At 35.3% G+C, this 16,109-nt stretch overlaps 2 protein-coding genes across 6 annotated transcripts in view; one reads left to right on the forward strand and one right to left on the reverse strand.

The window, feature by feature from the left end:
- Positions 1-215: 215 nt before the first annotated feature.
- LOC149900337 (E3 ubiquitin-protein ligase RNF115-like) lies at positions 216-9,109 on the reverse strand. 3 transcript variants are annotated; one of them, XM_090112878.1, is made up of 8 exons: positions 8,844-9,109; positions 8,027-8,206; positions 7,798-7,853; positions 7,291-7,373; positions 4,244-4,405; positions 3,749-3,940; positions 3,060-3,139; positions 1,731-1,810 (listed from the first exon to the last, which is right to left on the reverse strand). In XM_090112878.1, exons 1-7 carry the CDS (start codon positions 8,925-8,927, stop codon positions 3,084-3,086), a joined length of 813 nt encoding a protein of 270 aa, XP_089969004.1. In that variant the 5' UTR covers positions 8,928-9,109; the 3' UTR covers positions 1,731-1,810; positions 3,060-3,083. The 3 variants fall into 3 exon arrangements, with proteins under 3 accessions (XP_089969002.1, XP_089969003.1, XP_089969004.1); XM_090112876.1 differs by lacking the exon at positions 3,060-3,139 and having other exon boundaries at positions 216-1,810; XM_090112877.1 differs by lacking the exon at positions 3,060-3,139 and having other exon boundaries at positions 216-1,810; positions 8,078-8,206; positions 8,844-9,106.
- Positions 9,110-9,363: 254 nt separating this feature from the next.
- LOC149900338 (myotubularin-related protein 10-B) overlaps positions 9,364-16,109 on the forward strand; it is a 47,668-nt gene continuing 40,922 nt past the window's right edge. For 2 of the 3 annotated variants that reach the window (XM_090113444.1, XM_090113445.1), the window contains exons 1-3: positions 9,364-9,803; positions 11,551-11,605; positions 15,341-15,477. In XM_090113444.1, coding sequence (XP_089969570.1) covers positions 9,747-9,803; positions 11,551-11,605; positions 15,341-15,477 — 249 coding nt within the window. In that variant the 5' untranslated portion in view covers positions 9,364-9,746. Of the gene's footprint in view, positions 9,804-11,550; positions 11,606-12,192; positions 12,352-15,340; positions 15,478-16,109 lie in introns of those variants that run through there. The other variant, XM_090113446.1, reaches the window with a different exon arrangement.

Raw genomic sequence — 16,109 nt, forward strand, 5'->3', positions numbered from 1 at the left:
ATAGGTTACATTTCAATATACCCGTCTTTTTCTAACGTCCAGAAACATCCTTTATAAGAGCGAGACAGATTGCGTAGACGCTTTCAATCTGACAATCCATTTCACTCATAAAAAATATTTTTGAGCGTTAAAAATGTTCTGTAGAACCAATAAAACTTGTATGAACCAATAAATATATATAATATAATAAATATATAAAATAAAAAACCAAAAATTTTATTTAACATTTAATAATGCTGATGTTTCTGGATCTTGCAACATTGCTTACTTAGTACATATTTACATGTTAAAGGGAATAATATCATGCGAAACATTATATACAAAAAAAGTGAAGAATAACTTCTAAATAATTTTTTTTACATAAAAAATGATATGAAGCAGAAATAACAAAGACTAATGAATTTTAACTAAAATTAATGACGAAGCCACGATGAAAGTTTTTATATTATTTGGAAGTATAAGCTATTTTATGGCTTTCTGCAAACAAGCATATTTTGTCAATGTCCAATTGATATTACAGATTTTTTTATATGAAAAAATATATCAATTAAACATTTGTACTAGACTTTAATGGAAATAAACATGCAGAATTTACAAATAATAAACAAAAAAATGCATTCGAAAAAATCATACTCAAATCAAACAAAATTTACCACAAATCAAACATGTGTGAGTTCGAAAATGTACACACAATTATTATTGTTTAAGATACAGCAGAAAATGAAGCTGTTGCAAAATCATTTAGGCTTCCTAGGCATCCTAGGTGAAATGCAATTGCGACTTCATAACCCACGCTATGCAAACAAATAATCAATAGTGTGAATAAACAATCCTTTATAAATTTAATCCAACAAAATGGTCATAAATCATGTACTTAACTTATGTTATGAAGGCACACTTCATTCCATCATCCGATCACTATTAAGGCGGCCGTACACGGACCGCTGGAGCAGTTAACGGCTGAGCGACGTACACGGACATCTCGAGCGGTCGGCGTCAACTGCTCGAGCCGTCGGTTGTTGACCGCTCGAGCCGTCACTACCGACCGCTCGAGCGGTTGAATTTTTTGACTAGTCTAGTCATTGATTTTCAGGGGGGGGTGGGAGCTGTTGACGTTTCTAGCGCAGTCAACGCTGCCAGTGTATGCCTTACGACTGCTCGCGAGCCGTCAACGGCACGGTGGAATTTTGTCATGCAGTTGACGGCTTGAAGCGGTCGCGACGGCTCGAGCCGTCACGTGTACGGCGGTGAATGAATGCCTATAGTTCACCGCGCGGTCGCGGCTTCAAGCGGTCGGTCTCAACTGCTTGAAGCGGTCCGTGTACGGCCGCCCTTAAATAACACTACAACACTATAACACTCAACTCACTGTGGCTGGATATCACGCCCATATATAATCCAAAAATTTCCATGTGCGTTTCAACTTGCACTGCACGATAAATAATTATACAACACTATACAACAAATAAATTAAAGCGTTTGAATTCAACAATTTATTGGGCACCCAGCCGGCATTCACGTTTAATCACATTCAAAGTCTGTGTGGTAGTTATGTGTTCTATCGTTGACAGAGGTGCTCGCGTTTAATCACATTCAAAGTCTGTGTGGTAGTTCTGGGTTCTATCGTTGACCGAGGTGCTTGAGTTTGAGCTCGAGTCCGTCCTTGTGCTCGGGGCCCAAATTCCCCCCGTGGTCACTGAGGTTGAGGAACCTGAGCTCGTGCTCATGTCTTGTGGCGAGTCCCACGTGTGAGTTTGGAACCCCCTCCTGAAGAGCGGATGCATGGAACGACGTATCACCACCCGTGGTGCTGTAAACAAATGTATGGTTGAATACAACATTTTTTCAGCTTATATAGGGAGTGCCCTCCAAATATCGAAGTATATATAAGATACACATAGTCAGTGTCAACAGTAGTTTTTGTGATATTTCTCAATACATATTATGTTTACTAGGTTTCGCATTTATAGTGTCCAAGCAATATGGCATGCATATCATATTATATAAATAACAAACCAATGTATAATGTTTCATCTTATTATGTAAACTTTTTAATTTTTATACAAAACAAAAAAAAAGTGTCTTTATATATTTAAGTATAATATGAATAAATACATAGAAATAGTATAACTTATAGTGCAATACAATTTCTGATCATACTACCAATTGCAAAACCACTTGCTTATATACATCAACTAGCCATAAAGCCATAAAAATCTACAATATACCAAAAAACCCAACTCCGCAAACAGTTAGTGACATAGTACATAGTATATGTATAGAAGTATATAACAACGTGCGAGCCCCTGAACAAAGCACGATTTACGCTACACCATGACGGAGAAACAAAATATGAAACATTTAACTAATAAATTACTTCAAAATGTCTGTACGGGTTGTCAGTGCTTTACACGTCTGTATTTCATTACAGTAAAAATACAAACCATATCATCATCTTAATATATATAAATCTCGTGTCACAATGTTTGTCCTCAATGGACTCCTAAACCACTTAACCGATTATATCCCACGGAAAAGGGAACTATGCGGGGTTTTCTCTGAAAACGCGGGCGAAGCCGCGGGCGGAAAGCTAGTTAGTTTATAGTTATTACATAAATAAAGTAATCAAAACTTCTATACCGGCTTTTTATATCTATCTATCAAAGTATCATTTTATCAAACAAAAAAGAGTGTGGGATTATCATATCATCAGCCCATACAACGCACGGCCGAGCCACTGTCAGGCATGAATAACTTCATACAAATAAAAATGTGTGCGTGTACTAGTGTACACACGTAAGAAGAGAAACTTTTTTATGACCTTATTTTTCAAAAAATAATTTACTATAAGCAACTTTACAGAAATACGTCGAATCACGCGTGGTAGGGATAAGAAAAAGATGGCGCGTAACGGAAAAATGTCACGCGTAACAAAAAAATGTTACACAATTTTTTTTTCCAACCCCGATAAAGAAGTTTTCACTTCAAAAGTAAAGATTTCACAATAATATCGCGACATAGTGTAGCGTAAACCATCCCCAAGTGAACCGTCTACTCACGCAACGCCACCGGTACAGTCGCCGCTACTCGAAGTCGAAGATGAAGTCGTAGTCGTGGTCGACCGCGTGGTGCGCTCGTGCTGTTTGAGCATTCATATATAAAACTAGATACACACATTGATATATCATATAAAATATTTAAAGAACAAGCCACCACCGTTTCATTTTTTGTCTTGGTTGGCACAAAATTAATGTGAATCTAGCTTTTATATATTAATGTGTAGGTTTTACCACCGTACCGTTTATGATTACGTAAGAGTAGGCTGTCCCAGGGGCATGCAGTTAACTTTGATCTTACAAACTCACTTGAAAGCTAGCAGCGTTGGACATAAACTCACTCAGTGTTGACGGCGGCGTCGTATGATGTTTTGGTAGAAGCAATGGTTGTATAAGTTTCAGATATAAACTAAATCAATGATATCTCCTTTAGTGGAGATTATGATTGTATATAAGTATAACTCACTCATTGTTGCCCTTGCCCAGGTGTGAACAAAAGCTGTGTTTGAGTAGGTTTCATGCACAGACTGAATTTTTCAACTGGGCGTGGAAGTTAGCGGTTTTTGATACAGTGTTTCAAAAACCGCTTTCATGATTAGTTGCGGCAGCAGCGAGCGGCGGCAGATCGGGCACGTGGCGTGCAGCTGCAGCCACTTGGAGCAAGTCTCACAAGTCACACAGGCACAACTCACTCAGTGTCGCAGTTGGTCTTGCGTCCCCGTTGGTAGAGGGCGCGGTGGTCGTGCTGGAGGCGGTGCTCTGCGGCTCGTGTTGCGGCAGCAGCGAGCGGCGGCAGATCGGGCACGTGGCGTGCAGCTGCAGCCACGGCGTGATGCACGACGAGTGGAATATGTGCTCGCACTCTAGCCGCGATACCGTCTCGCCTGGAAACATTTATAAATTTAAATAAGCCGCTTATTCATTGTAAATATATTGCCACTTTTTATCACTTTAAAACGTGCGTTTTCAACTCTGCAACTCAAAATTTGCATTTAACCCATTGACCACCGAGGACCAGATCCGACCGCGACACAATAGATTTTCTATTGTGTCTGTGATTCCGGGGCCTGATGGGTTAAATGAACATTTATTGAATAACAGGAAATACAACAAGAAATTGCTCATGAAACCACAGCTCATGTCGTCATGACGACACATAATATAATTTATTTAAAATCATTACGTACCTAATTGAAAGTTATCCCAGCAAACTGAACAAGACATATTCGCTTCAGCCTGTTGCTCTGTGACCGTTTCGCTTGGAATCGAGTTCAATATGTCGCGCGGCATCGGCGGAGGCCCAGAGTGTTCCAGCTGACCGAGTAATTGTGTCACTACTGCGTCTAGTGCTGAAAATAATGTTATTGAAGTGAAACTTCTTTATCGGGGTTGGACAAAAATTTAGTGTAACATTTTTGCGTTACGCCGTACGCGTGACATTTTTGCGTTACGCTATACGCGTGACATTTTTGCGTTACGCCATATTCGTGACATTTTTAAGGACATAAAGAAGTTCTTACGTGTGTACTCTAGTACACGCATACATTTTTTTTTATTAAGTACATATGTTTGCTTTAATTATATTTAGATGGTAGAGATTGAGAATTCGTAAATAAGATTTTCATTCTAAAACTATCAACTACGATATACTTACTAGAACTTATAAAAACAGGAAATACTATAAAAAAATGCCTATTTTTAAATCATAAATGGAAACTACATATAACAAATTAACATTCATTTAATTACATATCAATAATTATCGACGTCCCCCGCGAATAATCCGGTAATGACCTATTACGGGGTTCTTCATGTTATGCGTTTTTCGGCATCTAGAAGTTAAAATAGACCATGTAAATTTTTTTCAGAATTTTTCTATCTTTATTTACGAAGATATAAAAAACTACGCGTTTATTCCATAAAATAACATTAAAATGTATTTGAAACGAATAATATGGTTTTAGATCTTTGCGAAAAATAATATCAATATGATTTGACAGTAAAAGTTGTTACGATATTATTCAGGTAAAAAGTTTTCTACATTATTTAATTAAGTGCTAGTACAGGCTTATTCGGGGTTTTATAAAGAAATCGATTTCCCGCTACTTTCATTATGGAGTGCAAGTATGCAAGGTATTTTTTTAAACACTCTTTCTATTACTGAGCAAATGATTTACACAGCCTTAGAAAAAATTAAAAGAGATGAAAGAGATGAAAGATTGTGGTATCTCTAGACATAGAGGGAGCCTTCGACAGCGCCTGGTGGCCAGCCATAAAGGTGCGGTTGGCCGAAGTTGGGTGTTCGGGGAACGTTAGGCGGGTGATCAGCAGATACCTGAGTGGAAGAGGTGTGAAAGTTAGGTATGCGGGTGTGGAAGTGAGTAGAGAGACCAACAAGGGGTGCGTGCAGGGTTCCATAGGTGGGCCGCTCCTGTGGGACCTCTTGCTGGATCCTCTGCTGTGGATGTTAGAGGAGATGGATGTGTTTTGTCAGGCTTTTGCCGACGACATTGTGCTAGTGTTTGATGGAGATACTGCTTTAGAAGTAGAGACGAAGGCAAACTGCACATAGAGGAAAATTGACGAATGGGGTGTCAGAAATAAACTAAAATTCGCGCCACACAAGACATGTGCCCTGCTCTCGACACGAAAATTAAAATTTGACAGGCCACGACTTGTAATGGGGAGTGTGGACATCCAATATTTCGAAAGTATTAAGATACTGGGCCTTACTATATTGATGGCGGCCTGACGCCCATGTCGGGAGCGTTTGCAAAAAGGCAATCGCCCGTTATAAGCTATTAGCAAGAGCAGCTAAAGTAAGTTGGGGGCTTAACCCCCAAGTAGTTAAGACTATATATATCGCAGTTATATAACCGACTATATTGTATGCATCAGCAGCGTGGGCACCCAACGCGGAAAAGATGGGGGTCCAAAAGAGGCTTAACACCGTTCAACGGGGTTTTGCCCAGAAGATCTGCAGAGCATATCGGACTGTCTCTGAACTCTGCGATGCTGTTGGCTGGGATTCTCCCTCTTGACCTCAGGATACTCGAAGCTTCGAGGCTTTATGAGATCAAGAGGGGTGTGTTGCACCCGGCGGTGTTGAGGGACAGGGAGATGGAACGAATGGCACCCGCGATACGGACCCACATACGGCAGAGCAGGTTGAGCTGGGGTTTGGCTTGATAGATGCCTATGCTGACGTGGTTAACAGCCACGTCTTCAGGGTCTATAGGAACGGCAGCAAGATTGCGGCCGTCAAGTCGGAGCCGCCCTTTCTGGAAACCGGATTACGATCTGTGTCCTGTTTCATTCGTCAAGCTTATTTTGAGACAGGATACGATCAGCGAATGGGATAGGAGATACGATGTAGGAGGAACGGCCGGAGTCACGGAGCCCTTTTTCCCAAGCGCTGCTGCTGTATACAAGGTAGTCGCGAAAAAGTCATCACACACCACACCACACAAGTACTGACTGGTCACGGCGGATTCGCCTTCTGTGAGGTTCTGATGAGGATTCTGATTAAATTTTAACTGTAATAGGACCATAGTATAATTTTCATGATTGTGTAATCATGTGTAATAGTCGTGTTGTCAGTGCAGTGTCTATTTTCTATGATAATAATAACTATCGTGTTTTGTGAAACAATCCAAAGTTGTTTAATTTACTAAAATGTCCTGTATTTCATAAAACATACTATAATAATCATCAAATAATACTTAAGTAAACTATTCGAATAAACAGTAATAGTTATAACAATAAAACGTATGTTACTGTTAAACAAACGAATAACCAAATAATAGATTATTACAAATGTTCAGTATACAAAACAAATAACACGAATATTAGCGCAACAAGATTTTACTGTTGCCGTCGAAAATATAAATTTACACGAACAATATCGTAAGTGACATTACTGACCAGAGCTTGACCTACACTAGTATAGTAAAATGCATCCAGCTAAATTATAACGAAACCCTTGGGATTACTTAAATTTTGTTGAAATAACCAGATAGCTGAAAAAATTAGCTTCCATATGCGATATTAAAAGTCTCTGATACTTGTTGTTTAATGGAGTTATTAAGGAAAAATGGTTTTTTATTTTTCCTGAACATTTACACTTTTACGATTACCGGATTATTCGCGGGGGGCGTCGTTATGGCTTCCGATATTATATCCATTTTACACAATCATACTTTTTACATTTTGTGTTCACACAAACAAAACCTACCTTCACCACCAAAAACGTAGTCTCCTGGAGCCCCTACCAATACTAGCGGCGGCGCTGGTACTCCTGGTCGACCATTACCAGACCTGAAAGTATAGCATAGAAAATCCTTACAATTTTGCACATTTTATTCAAACTCAAACATTTATTTATTCAATTACACTTCTTTTAGAAGCACTTTTAAATCGTCATTACATATTTTTTACATTTACCACCAATTCGGAAAGCAGTATCTATGGAGAAGAACCGGTAAGAAACTCCATAGTTGCTCTTTTAAATAATGTCAATATACAATTTAATTTTACATTATATGTAACTTATATCTAACTTCTAATATAATTGAATAAATATTAATTGAAAAACTATATTCAATAAGATTAATCTGTCAGTCCTCGGATCACAGACACAATAGAAAATCTATTGTGTCTCGGCCCGATCGGGCCGCTCGGTGGTCAATGGGTTAAATAAATCAATACAACTAAAAACTATTTAAAAGCTAGTCATGCTTACCGTAATCGTCCACCGGACATAAGAAAAGCAATGTCTCTTAAAACTGGTGGTATATTCTGAAAATCAATTAATAAACACTGATTAGAATATTGCTATTACAATAGAATAAATTCAATAACACTACAATAAAACATTATTCCATACATAAACTACAAATAAAAGTGAAAACAAACCTACTACTGACTACCTACTGAAACAACATGGAATATTAATCCTGCAAGTTACATACGTTTAATGGAAACATAGCGTCAGAAAACGATTCGAAGAATGCTGTATCTACCCTATTTGTGAGTGCGTCCAGTGGACTCATTCCCGCATCGTGGAACGCTTGCCCGGCATTCGTCTGGCCATCTGCTCGGTTCTCCAATTGTTCGATAAAGCCACTCGAACAGAATGGACATGTGTAATCCTGGAATTAAGGGAATAATCTTTATTATAGCATGCATCTTAGTGAATGAATATATATAATTATTTATTATGTGTATGAGTAATGAACATTACAAAGACACTGTACAAAATTGGAATGATAAGAATGCAATACTGGTCAATGATTATTTTTAATGGTTAGCTGTGTGTAACAGTGTACTGTTTACATTCTGTGTAAGCTTCCATACATATATTTTTATTGACAATTGATTATAGTACAATATTAAAAATTAAGATAAACAAACGCTTAAATTGTGTGAGTGGTAGGTTATTGCAAACATAATATATTTGTAATGTTTTCCTACAATCCAGAAAGCCGCCGACTATATAAATGATGTAACATTGTAATAAATATTGTAATCATTTATTACGCATTACAATTAATTAATATGACTAACTATTGACTATTTAAATGTAAAGAAATTTTCTTGCATCAACCGGGTTAGGAAAAATTTTCATCACTCAGTACTGCGTGCGATTATTTTGTACTGTAAAGTGTAAACATATTTAATCAATGTATGACCTTGAACGATAACACTACAAGGAAGCCCTTCTTGAAGTATCAAATAATAAATTTACGTCAAGGATACGGCATTTATACCTCTTTTATTGATTTTTACCTGCACAACGTCTTCAAACTCGATATTACACCTATGGCAATAGAACCGGTCTCCCGATCTACTGTCCACAACAGCATCCGCCATTTTTGTGTTTTATTCACGATTACACCACCAATGATTATTTAATCTTTTTCTATATATTTAAACTGAAAATTGTACTTTCAAACAATGAACAGAAATTTATCTATCGCCATTTTTGCGACATACACAGCATAGCGCACCTCATTTTTTTTCTAGAAGAAGGGACAGAGTATATAGAAGAAATTCTGTTATATAGGATTAGTACAGACTTTAAAAATAAGCATAGATAACAATTGACATTCATGATGTTTTCTTTACTTTCTCTTAATAATAACTACTTACATTTTATAATTCATCTTCAAATTAAAATATGTGAAAAACAACACTTGAAAAATGTAATTCATAATAATATAAGCAATACGGTATCTAACAAAATTATTGTAGCAATAATTACTACATGGTTGAGTAGGCAACACTGATTTAAATGTCAAATCTTTGCTTGAGATTTGGGAATTTGACTCGATTCGTCAATGAAAAAATTAATAAATAAATTAAATTGTTTATTTCAGAATTCATAGTGCGCTATGTTTATTTCTGGATTAAGTAAACTTTATTTAGTTAAAAACTAATTGGTATTGACCATGATATGTCGCAACGTATGGTGTAATATCCTCAAGATGTATCCGAGGAGTTTATTCGAGTGATTGTTATCAAATTTTATGAAAATTTAACCAAATCATGCAGATTTTGTTCAACGTAATCGTTCGACAATATTTTATTTACTTAGTTTAGTTAGTTGCTGTAAATATAAGTGAAATCGTTAACATTTAACGGTTTAAGTGGGTCAAGAGTGAGAATTTTCCAAGTTGCAATAGATTGACAATGAATGATAAAAAGTTGGTCCAGAATTTCAAGAGCTACATCAACGTATCATGCACGGTAAATTATTCTTATCTTATATTGATAAATTACTAATAATTTTTTGATTATTTGTGAAGTGTGCTACAAGTACTTACAATTTGAAATAACTAAATTCTAATTGAATGCAGCATTTAACACTTTATAGAATTAGTCATTTATGCAGTAAAGAAATTCAAGAATTATATTTTAAACAAGAGTATTAAAAATATTTATATCAGTTTGTAAATAAATGATTAGTTGTGCATAACTGGGTTAGTCATCACCCAGTTATTCTATTGCATAAATCATTAAAATAGATGTAAAATATGCCAATATGAAATTAAAAGCAACACAAAATGAATTCAATTAAACACTAAGAGCAAAACATAAAGCTTACTTTGATGATGGCATCTCAAGAATTTCAGGTTGACATAAGGAAACAGGAAATTTAAATATTTTGATACTAGCCCGTATTAGAATTATATAATACTTGACCACCGAGCGGCCCGATCGGGCCACGACACAATAGATTTTCTATTGTGTCTGTGATTCTGGGGACTGAGGGAGAAAGAAATAGTAAAAAAGTGGCTGAACTTTAACATAATATGGTGTTTTCTGTCACATTCTTCAGATTAGATTACAAAAATTAAAAATATGTGTCTTGAATTGTTTCTATAAAGGTTTGTTTGTTTGAATGTGCCAATCTCAGGAACAACTGGCACTACTGGTTCGAATTGAAAAATTATTTTGGTGTTGAATTAAGTTTTCGTTGCGTTTACAAAACCTGCTTTATCTGAAATAATTTGTTATTTAGTATGAAGATAAACATATATATAGATACTAGCGACCCGCCCCGGCTTCGCACGGGTGCAAATTATGCTTTTGTATTTCTACTTCTTTTTACATACTATTGTTTTCTCATATTTTGTTCAATAAAGAATTATAAATAAATAAATAAATAAATGCTGATACTAAATACACTACAGAAAAACTGTGAACGTTGTATATAAAAACATAGCGACCCATTCCGGCTTCGCACGGGTATAAAATAGATAGCCGGGCGGCCAGCCGGTACCGCCGCAAACGCTACGTCCCGCAATTTTTAAATCTGTAATATCTTCGAAAATATTCACTTAAATCATACGGTGTAAAGGGCCATATAGATCTATATTAAATGAACAATGTATTCAAGGTATTTAATTTGTTAAGGATTAATGCTGTATTGGTTAAAATCGCATCGAAAATTTGCCATTATTTGTCGTAAAAAGTAAATGACAAAAAAAAGTTATTGTGGGTTATCCATAAGAGATAGACATATACCATCGCGGACTTTTCTGTAGATCTTTTCAATGTGTATAATACTAAGTACATTATTTTGATAAAACTCGTAGGGTTTAGCCTGCGTTTGCAATGTAAGCGGAGAAAATGTAATTTTTTACGACATCACATTAGAAATCTCAAAAATAACAGTACTTCTCCACTATTTAATGGATGTTATTATACATATAAACCTTCCTCTTGAATCACTCTATCTATTAAAAAAAACCGCATCAAAATCCGTTGCGTAGTTTCAAAGATTTAAGCGTACAAAGGGACATAGGGACATAGGGACAGGGAAAGCGACTTTGTTTTATACTATGTAGTGATATGTAAAAATATGTAGTAAATGTTTACTCATAGAGGATGGTGTTATGATTTTTTTATCTTCAATAATTTCTTAAGCAAAGTTTCTCAAATTAAAATAAAATATTTTGTAAGGAAATAAATGAAATTAACTTCTTTTCAGAGTAATGGAGAGAAAAATGGTTCCGTTCATGATTTAAAACCCAAACTATTAAATGGTAAGTGAATAAAAATAATATCCAACAAATGAGATTTTTTTTCCGGAGAGTTCAGTTGATGTGTTTTAATTTCAAAACATAATCTATACTAATAATATTATAAAGCTGAAGAGTTTGTTTCTTTGTTTGTTTGTTTGAACGCGCTAATCTTGAGAACTACTGGTCTGATTTGAACAATTCTTTTGGTGATAGATCATTTGTCGAGGAAGGCTATAGGCTATATATCATCACGCTAAGACCAACAGGAGCGGAGCAATGCGGGTGAAACCACGGGGCGCAGCTAGTATAATATAAATTGTATGCTGCAATTCTAAGAATGTTATAATTTTAATCCACTCTACCTAATCTTTTGTGTTACTTATGTAACAAGTAATATTGTCACCAAATTCGGCAAAACCATACAAATTCGGCTTATAAAATGCCAATATCCTTATCCAATTAAAAACAAAATACGTATCAACCGGTCATATTGACACATAGTGTGATGAATGATGATGTAAATTACAATAATAACTGCATTACGTATGCGTTACGCGTCCCTAACTGTATCGCCTTTATTGCGACACTGGCTTAAAAACTAGACACAAAGCATATTCAACCCTATTACAAAGAAATAAGAGTGAAACAATAAATAAAAATTCCACTCAAGCTATATTTTGGATTATATTAATGCTATAGGAAGTAGTGGCCCATACACCAGTAGATAGCTAATTGTTTTTGTGACGGCATGCTGGTATTGAAAAAAGGTGAGTTTTTTTGTATTATTTAATTATTATAAATCATCCCTTGCAGAAATTTACAATAAAAATATTAAGGTAAATATTATGAGTAAAATTTTTGCGTTATGACTCAGCTGATAAAAATTGCATGAAAATTATTAATGTAATTTATTCTACTCCAATTAAAATTTGTCATATTTATCGTGTTTGTCGTAAATTATGCAAAATTTATTAGATCGAAGATTCATTTTGTGCCCACGTATTAAAAAAATGTAACTTTTATCCTATCTAACTATGTTTTATCAATTTACTAGCGACCCGCCCCGGCTTCGCACGGGTGCAATCATGCAATGCTGATACTAAATACACTACAGAAAAATTGTGAACGTTGTATAGGTATAAAAATATAGCGGCCCGCTCCGGCCTCCGGCATCGCACGGGTATAAAATACATAGCCGGGCGGCCGCAAACGCTACGTCCTGCAATTTTTAAATCTGTAATATCTTCGAAAATATTCACTTAAATCATACGGTGTAAAGGGCCATATAGATCTATATTAAATGAACAATGTATCCATGGTATTTAATTGGTTAAGGATTAATGCTGTATTGGTTAAAATCGCTTCGAAAATTAGCCATTATTTGTCGTAAAAAGTAAATGACAAAAAAAGTTATTGTGGGTTATCCATAAGAGATAGACATATACCATCGCGGACATTTCTGTAGACCTTTTCAATGTGTATAATACTTAGTACATTATTTTGATAAAACTCGTAGGGTTCAGCCTGCGTTTGCAATGTAAGCGGAATAAATGTAATTTTTTACGACATCACATTAGAAACCTCAAAAATAACAGTACTTCTCCACTACTTAATGGATCTTATTATACATATTATAAACCTTCCTCTTGAATCACTCTATCTATTAAAAAAAACCGCATCAAAATCCGTTGCGTAGTTTCAAAGATTTAAGCGTACAAAGGGACATAGGGACAGGGAAAGCGACTTTGTTTTATACTATGTAGTGATTCATAGTCCTTCTAATTGAATTCTCAGAAGAATTCGCACTTTTATTTTATCCGCAAAAAGAACACAGCCCGACTAGGTATATTCATAGGTACGCGTTTTTACTTTTTATCAATAGTCAAACTATTCGAGCCTACCAAGTTCTTTATCACACAACAATGTGCTGGCAAACCTTTTATAGTATATAACGAACCATTATCACATGGTCTTGACATTTTTATTTTATCGCTGAAAAACATCGCGTGAATCATGTATAGCACAGCACATCTGTTATGGACCTAAATTTAAATCGCTTTGTTGTTGTTATTATCGTTTTTTTCACGCATCGATAAATTTAATTTAATTTAAACTAATTGTAGCTTATTTGCTCTACCCAATTAATGGTTATGATACTTTAACTACCACGTAAACCGTGCACTTAAATCGAAGTAAATTTTTGCAATCGTAGGTCTAAACATTATTACAATTTTTGCTCAGTTTTTTTTTCACGTGTTAAAATACGAGTGCATATTGTACCTACTGCCCATCTTCTAAATATAATCTGGTTAAAACTTGATTCTTCAAAACAAAACGCTAGAATATTCCATGCTAAAAGCCTATAAAACAATATTGAGCTTAGAAATTGTGTTAGTGGACGAAAAATATTTGCGACCAACTCAAAGTTATCTCGTTAAATATATCGCGAAAGGAACACACACATTCGTACGCACATGTGCTAACTTTAGATGTTTAAGGAAATGACCCAAATTCTGATCTATCTGTAGATCTTAATACAAATATCAACAAACAAAGAGAGTATTCATTGAAACTCTTTATCAAAAATGTCGACATGCTAATAGTTCAGATATGGATTATAACTTTAGCAGTTATTGGCATATCTATGCACAAAATATGATTCATAATTACAACATGTACTTGGTAGCTTAGAGTGGCCATAGATTTATAGATTAGCTACCTGCCTATGTCTATCCTCTTTTAAATTGAATTTTTAATGACTTTCCATCCAAAATAATAATAATAAATAAAACATTAATAACTTGCCCGTTTTCATACAAATATGAAATATCCTAAGTTTTTTTTTTTCATTTAGACAATAGGTGCTCTTCTTTCTTGTTTTACGTCCAAGAAACTTGAATATAATTTACATTATGTTGTAGATATAAAAATATACATGCATGTTGTTTTACGTGATTACCCTACTTTACCTAATAACCAATATGTTGCGAAGCCTCGCATAAATAACATTTTCCACTAAAAAGAAAAACACGCAATACTATATAGCTGCCCGTAAAATTGCTTGAAACGCTACGTTATAAAATCTATGCAGTTCCAAAATTACTGGTATTAGTCTCAAAACATGAACAGTTTTTGCGCACACAAAATGCCGGTGTCAACCAAACGCATAATTGGATTTCTTCACGGTCAGTGCTTAATGCTTATAGCACTTTTTCGTTCAATAAGAAATGCTTATTTTGTACAATGTCACGGGCCAAGGTTTTCCGAAATTAGTGTGGAACGAATAAGGATAAATTGAATGCCAATGACACTAGCATTAAAGTTTAGAAGTCATTAGTTTTTAAAAGTAATTAACGTAAAGGGTTCAAAATATAAGACTATTCTCGTTGCGAAAGTCGCTTGGCGCTAATAATTCTAAATTTACTATTTAAAAATTAGTAAAAGAAATATAACAACACCGCTCAAGTTTTGGCTCAAGTTAAAATCTTCTTCTCTCATCTCTTTCGTCATTTATAATCTGAATCGTCATTTATGTAACCTAAACACAATGAGAATGGGTAATGGCCTAATAATATTTTCTACTAATGAGCATTTTCTCAAAAGTTCCATTTTCATCAAATCTTCTGGGCTCTGTCAACTGTCGAATGAGTTGAAAATTAAAGAGAGGAACACTAACAGAGATACAGTTAAAGCGTATATTCTTGTTAATCAAATGCATTAGATACAATTTTCATATATGTAACGTGTATTTTCCAGGAGAGTTGATAACAGGCGCGGCGCACAGCGTGGTGATGCTGACGCCGCTATGTGAAGCCGAGAGAGGACGCTTCGGTGCACTTTTTGTGACCAACTTCAAGCTATCGTTTGTACCGCTCGATTCCACCGCTAATGATGTAAGTTTTGTATGTTTTAAGCATATTGGCACAGGTGTAAGTAAATAGTGCAGAGACAAAGCTTCTCGAGAACGTGCAAATTTCTTACCTATTTTACTGGGAATTTTTTCTATTCTTCATAAATTTATATTTATAAAGCATTTGATTGCCTTAAAACCAAAAATATCAAATTCAAACCTTTTGAATTATGATATATTTTATGTTTTATCCAATTACTCCTTCACGCAAAAAGTGCTGAACTGATTTTTATTAAATTTTGCAAACAAAGAGTGTAACTTGGATTAGCACATACATAGTTTTTATTCTGAAAATCCCACGGGAACGGTAACTATGCGGGTTTTCCTTTGACTACGCGAGCGAAAAGCTAGTAGTGAAAAAATCTATACTAATATTATAAAGCTGAAGAGTTTGTTTGTTTGAACGCGCTAATCTCAGGCACTACTGGTCCGATTTGAAAAATTCTTTCCGCATAGGTGAAACCGCGGAGCGCATTTGTGCAATATCGTAACACACACGAAGGCATATTTGATGCGTTTCACTTTAAAACAAATAAAAAATGAGCGTGCAGTTCGCCATATGGCGTATGTTGTGCGGAACATAAGTGATGTAGGCGGTGTCGTCTCCATATTTAT

The sequence above is a fragment of the Colias eurytheme genome, chromosome 19 (assembly GCF_061535395.1).
Source record: "Colias eurytheme isolate Ceu_HAF_F1 chromosome 19, ilColEury1 Martin Lab GWU primary, whole genome shotgun sequence".
NCBI classification, from domain to species: Eukaryota; Metazoa; Arthropoda; class Insecta; order Lepidoptera; family Pieridae; genus Colias; species Colias eurytheme.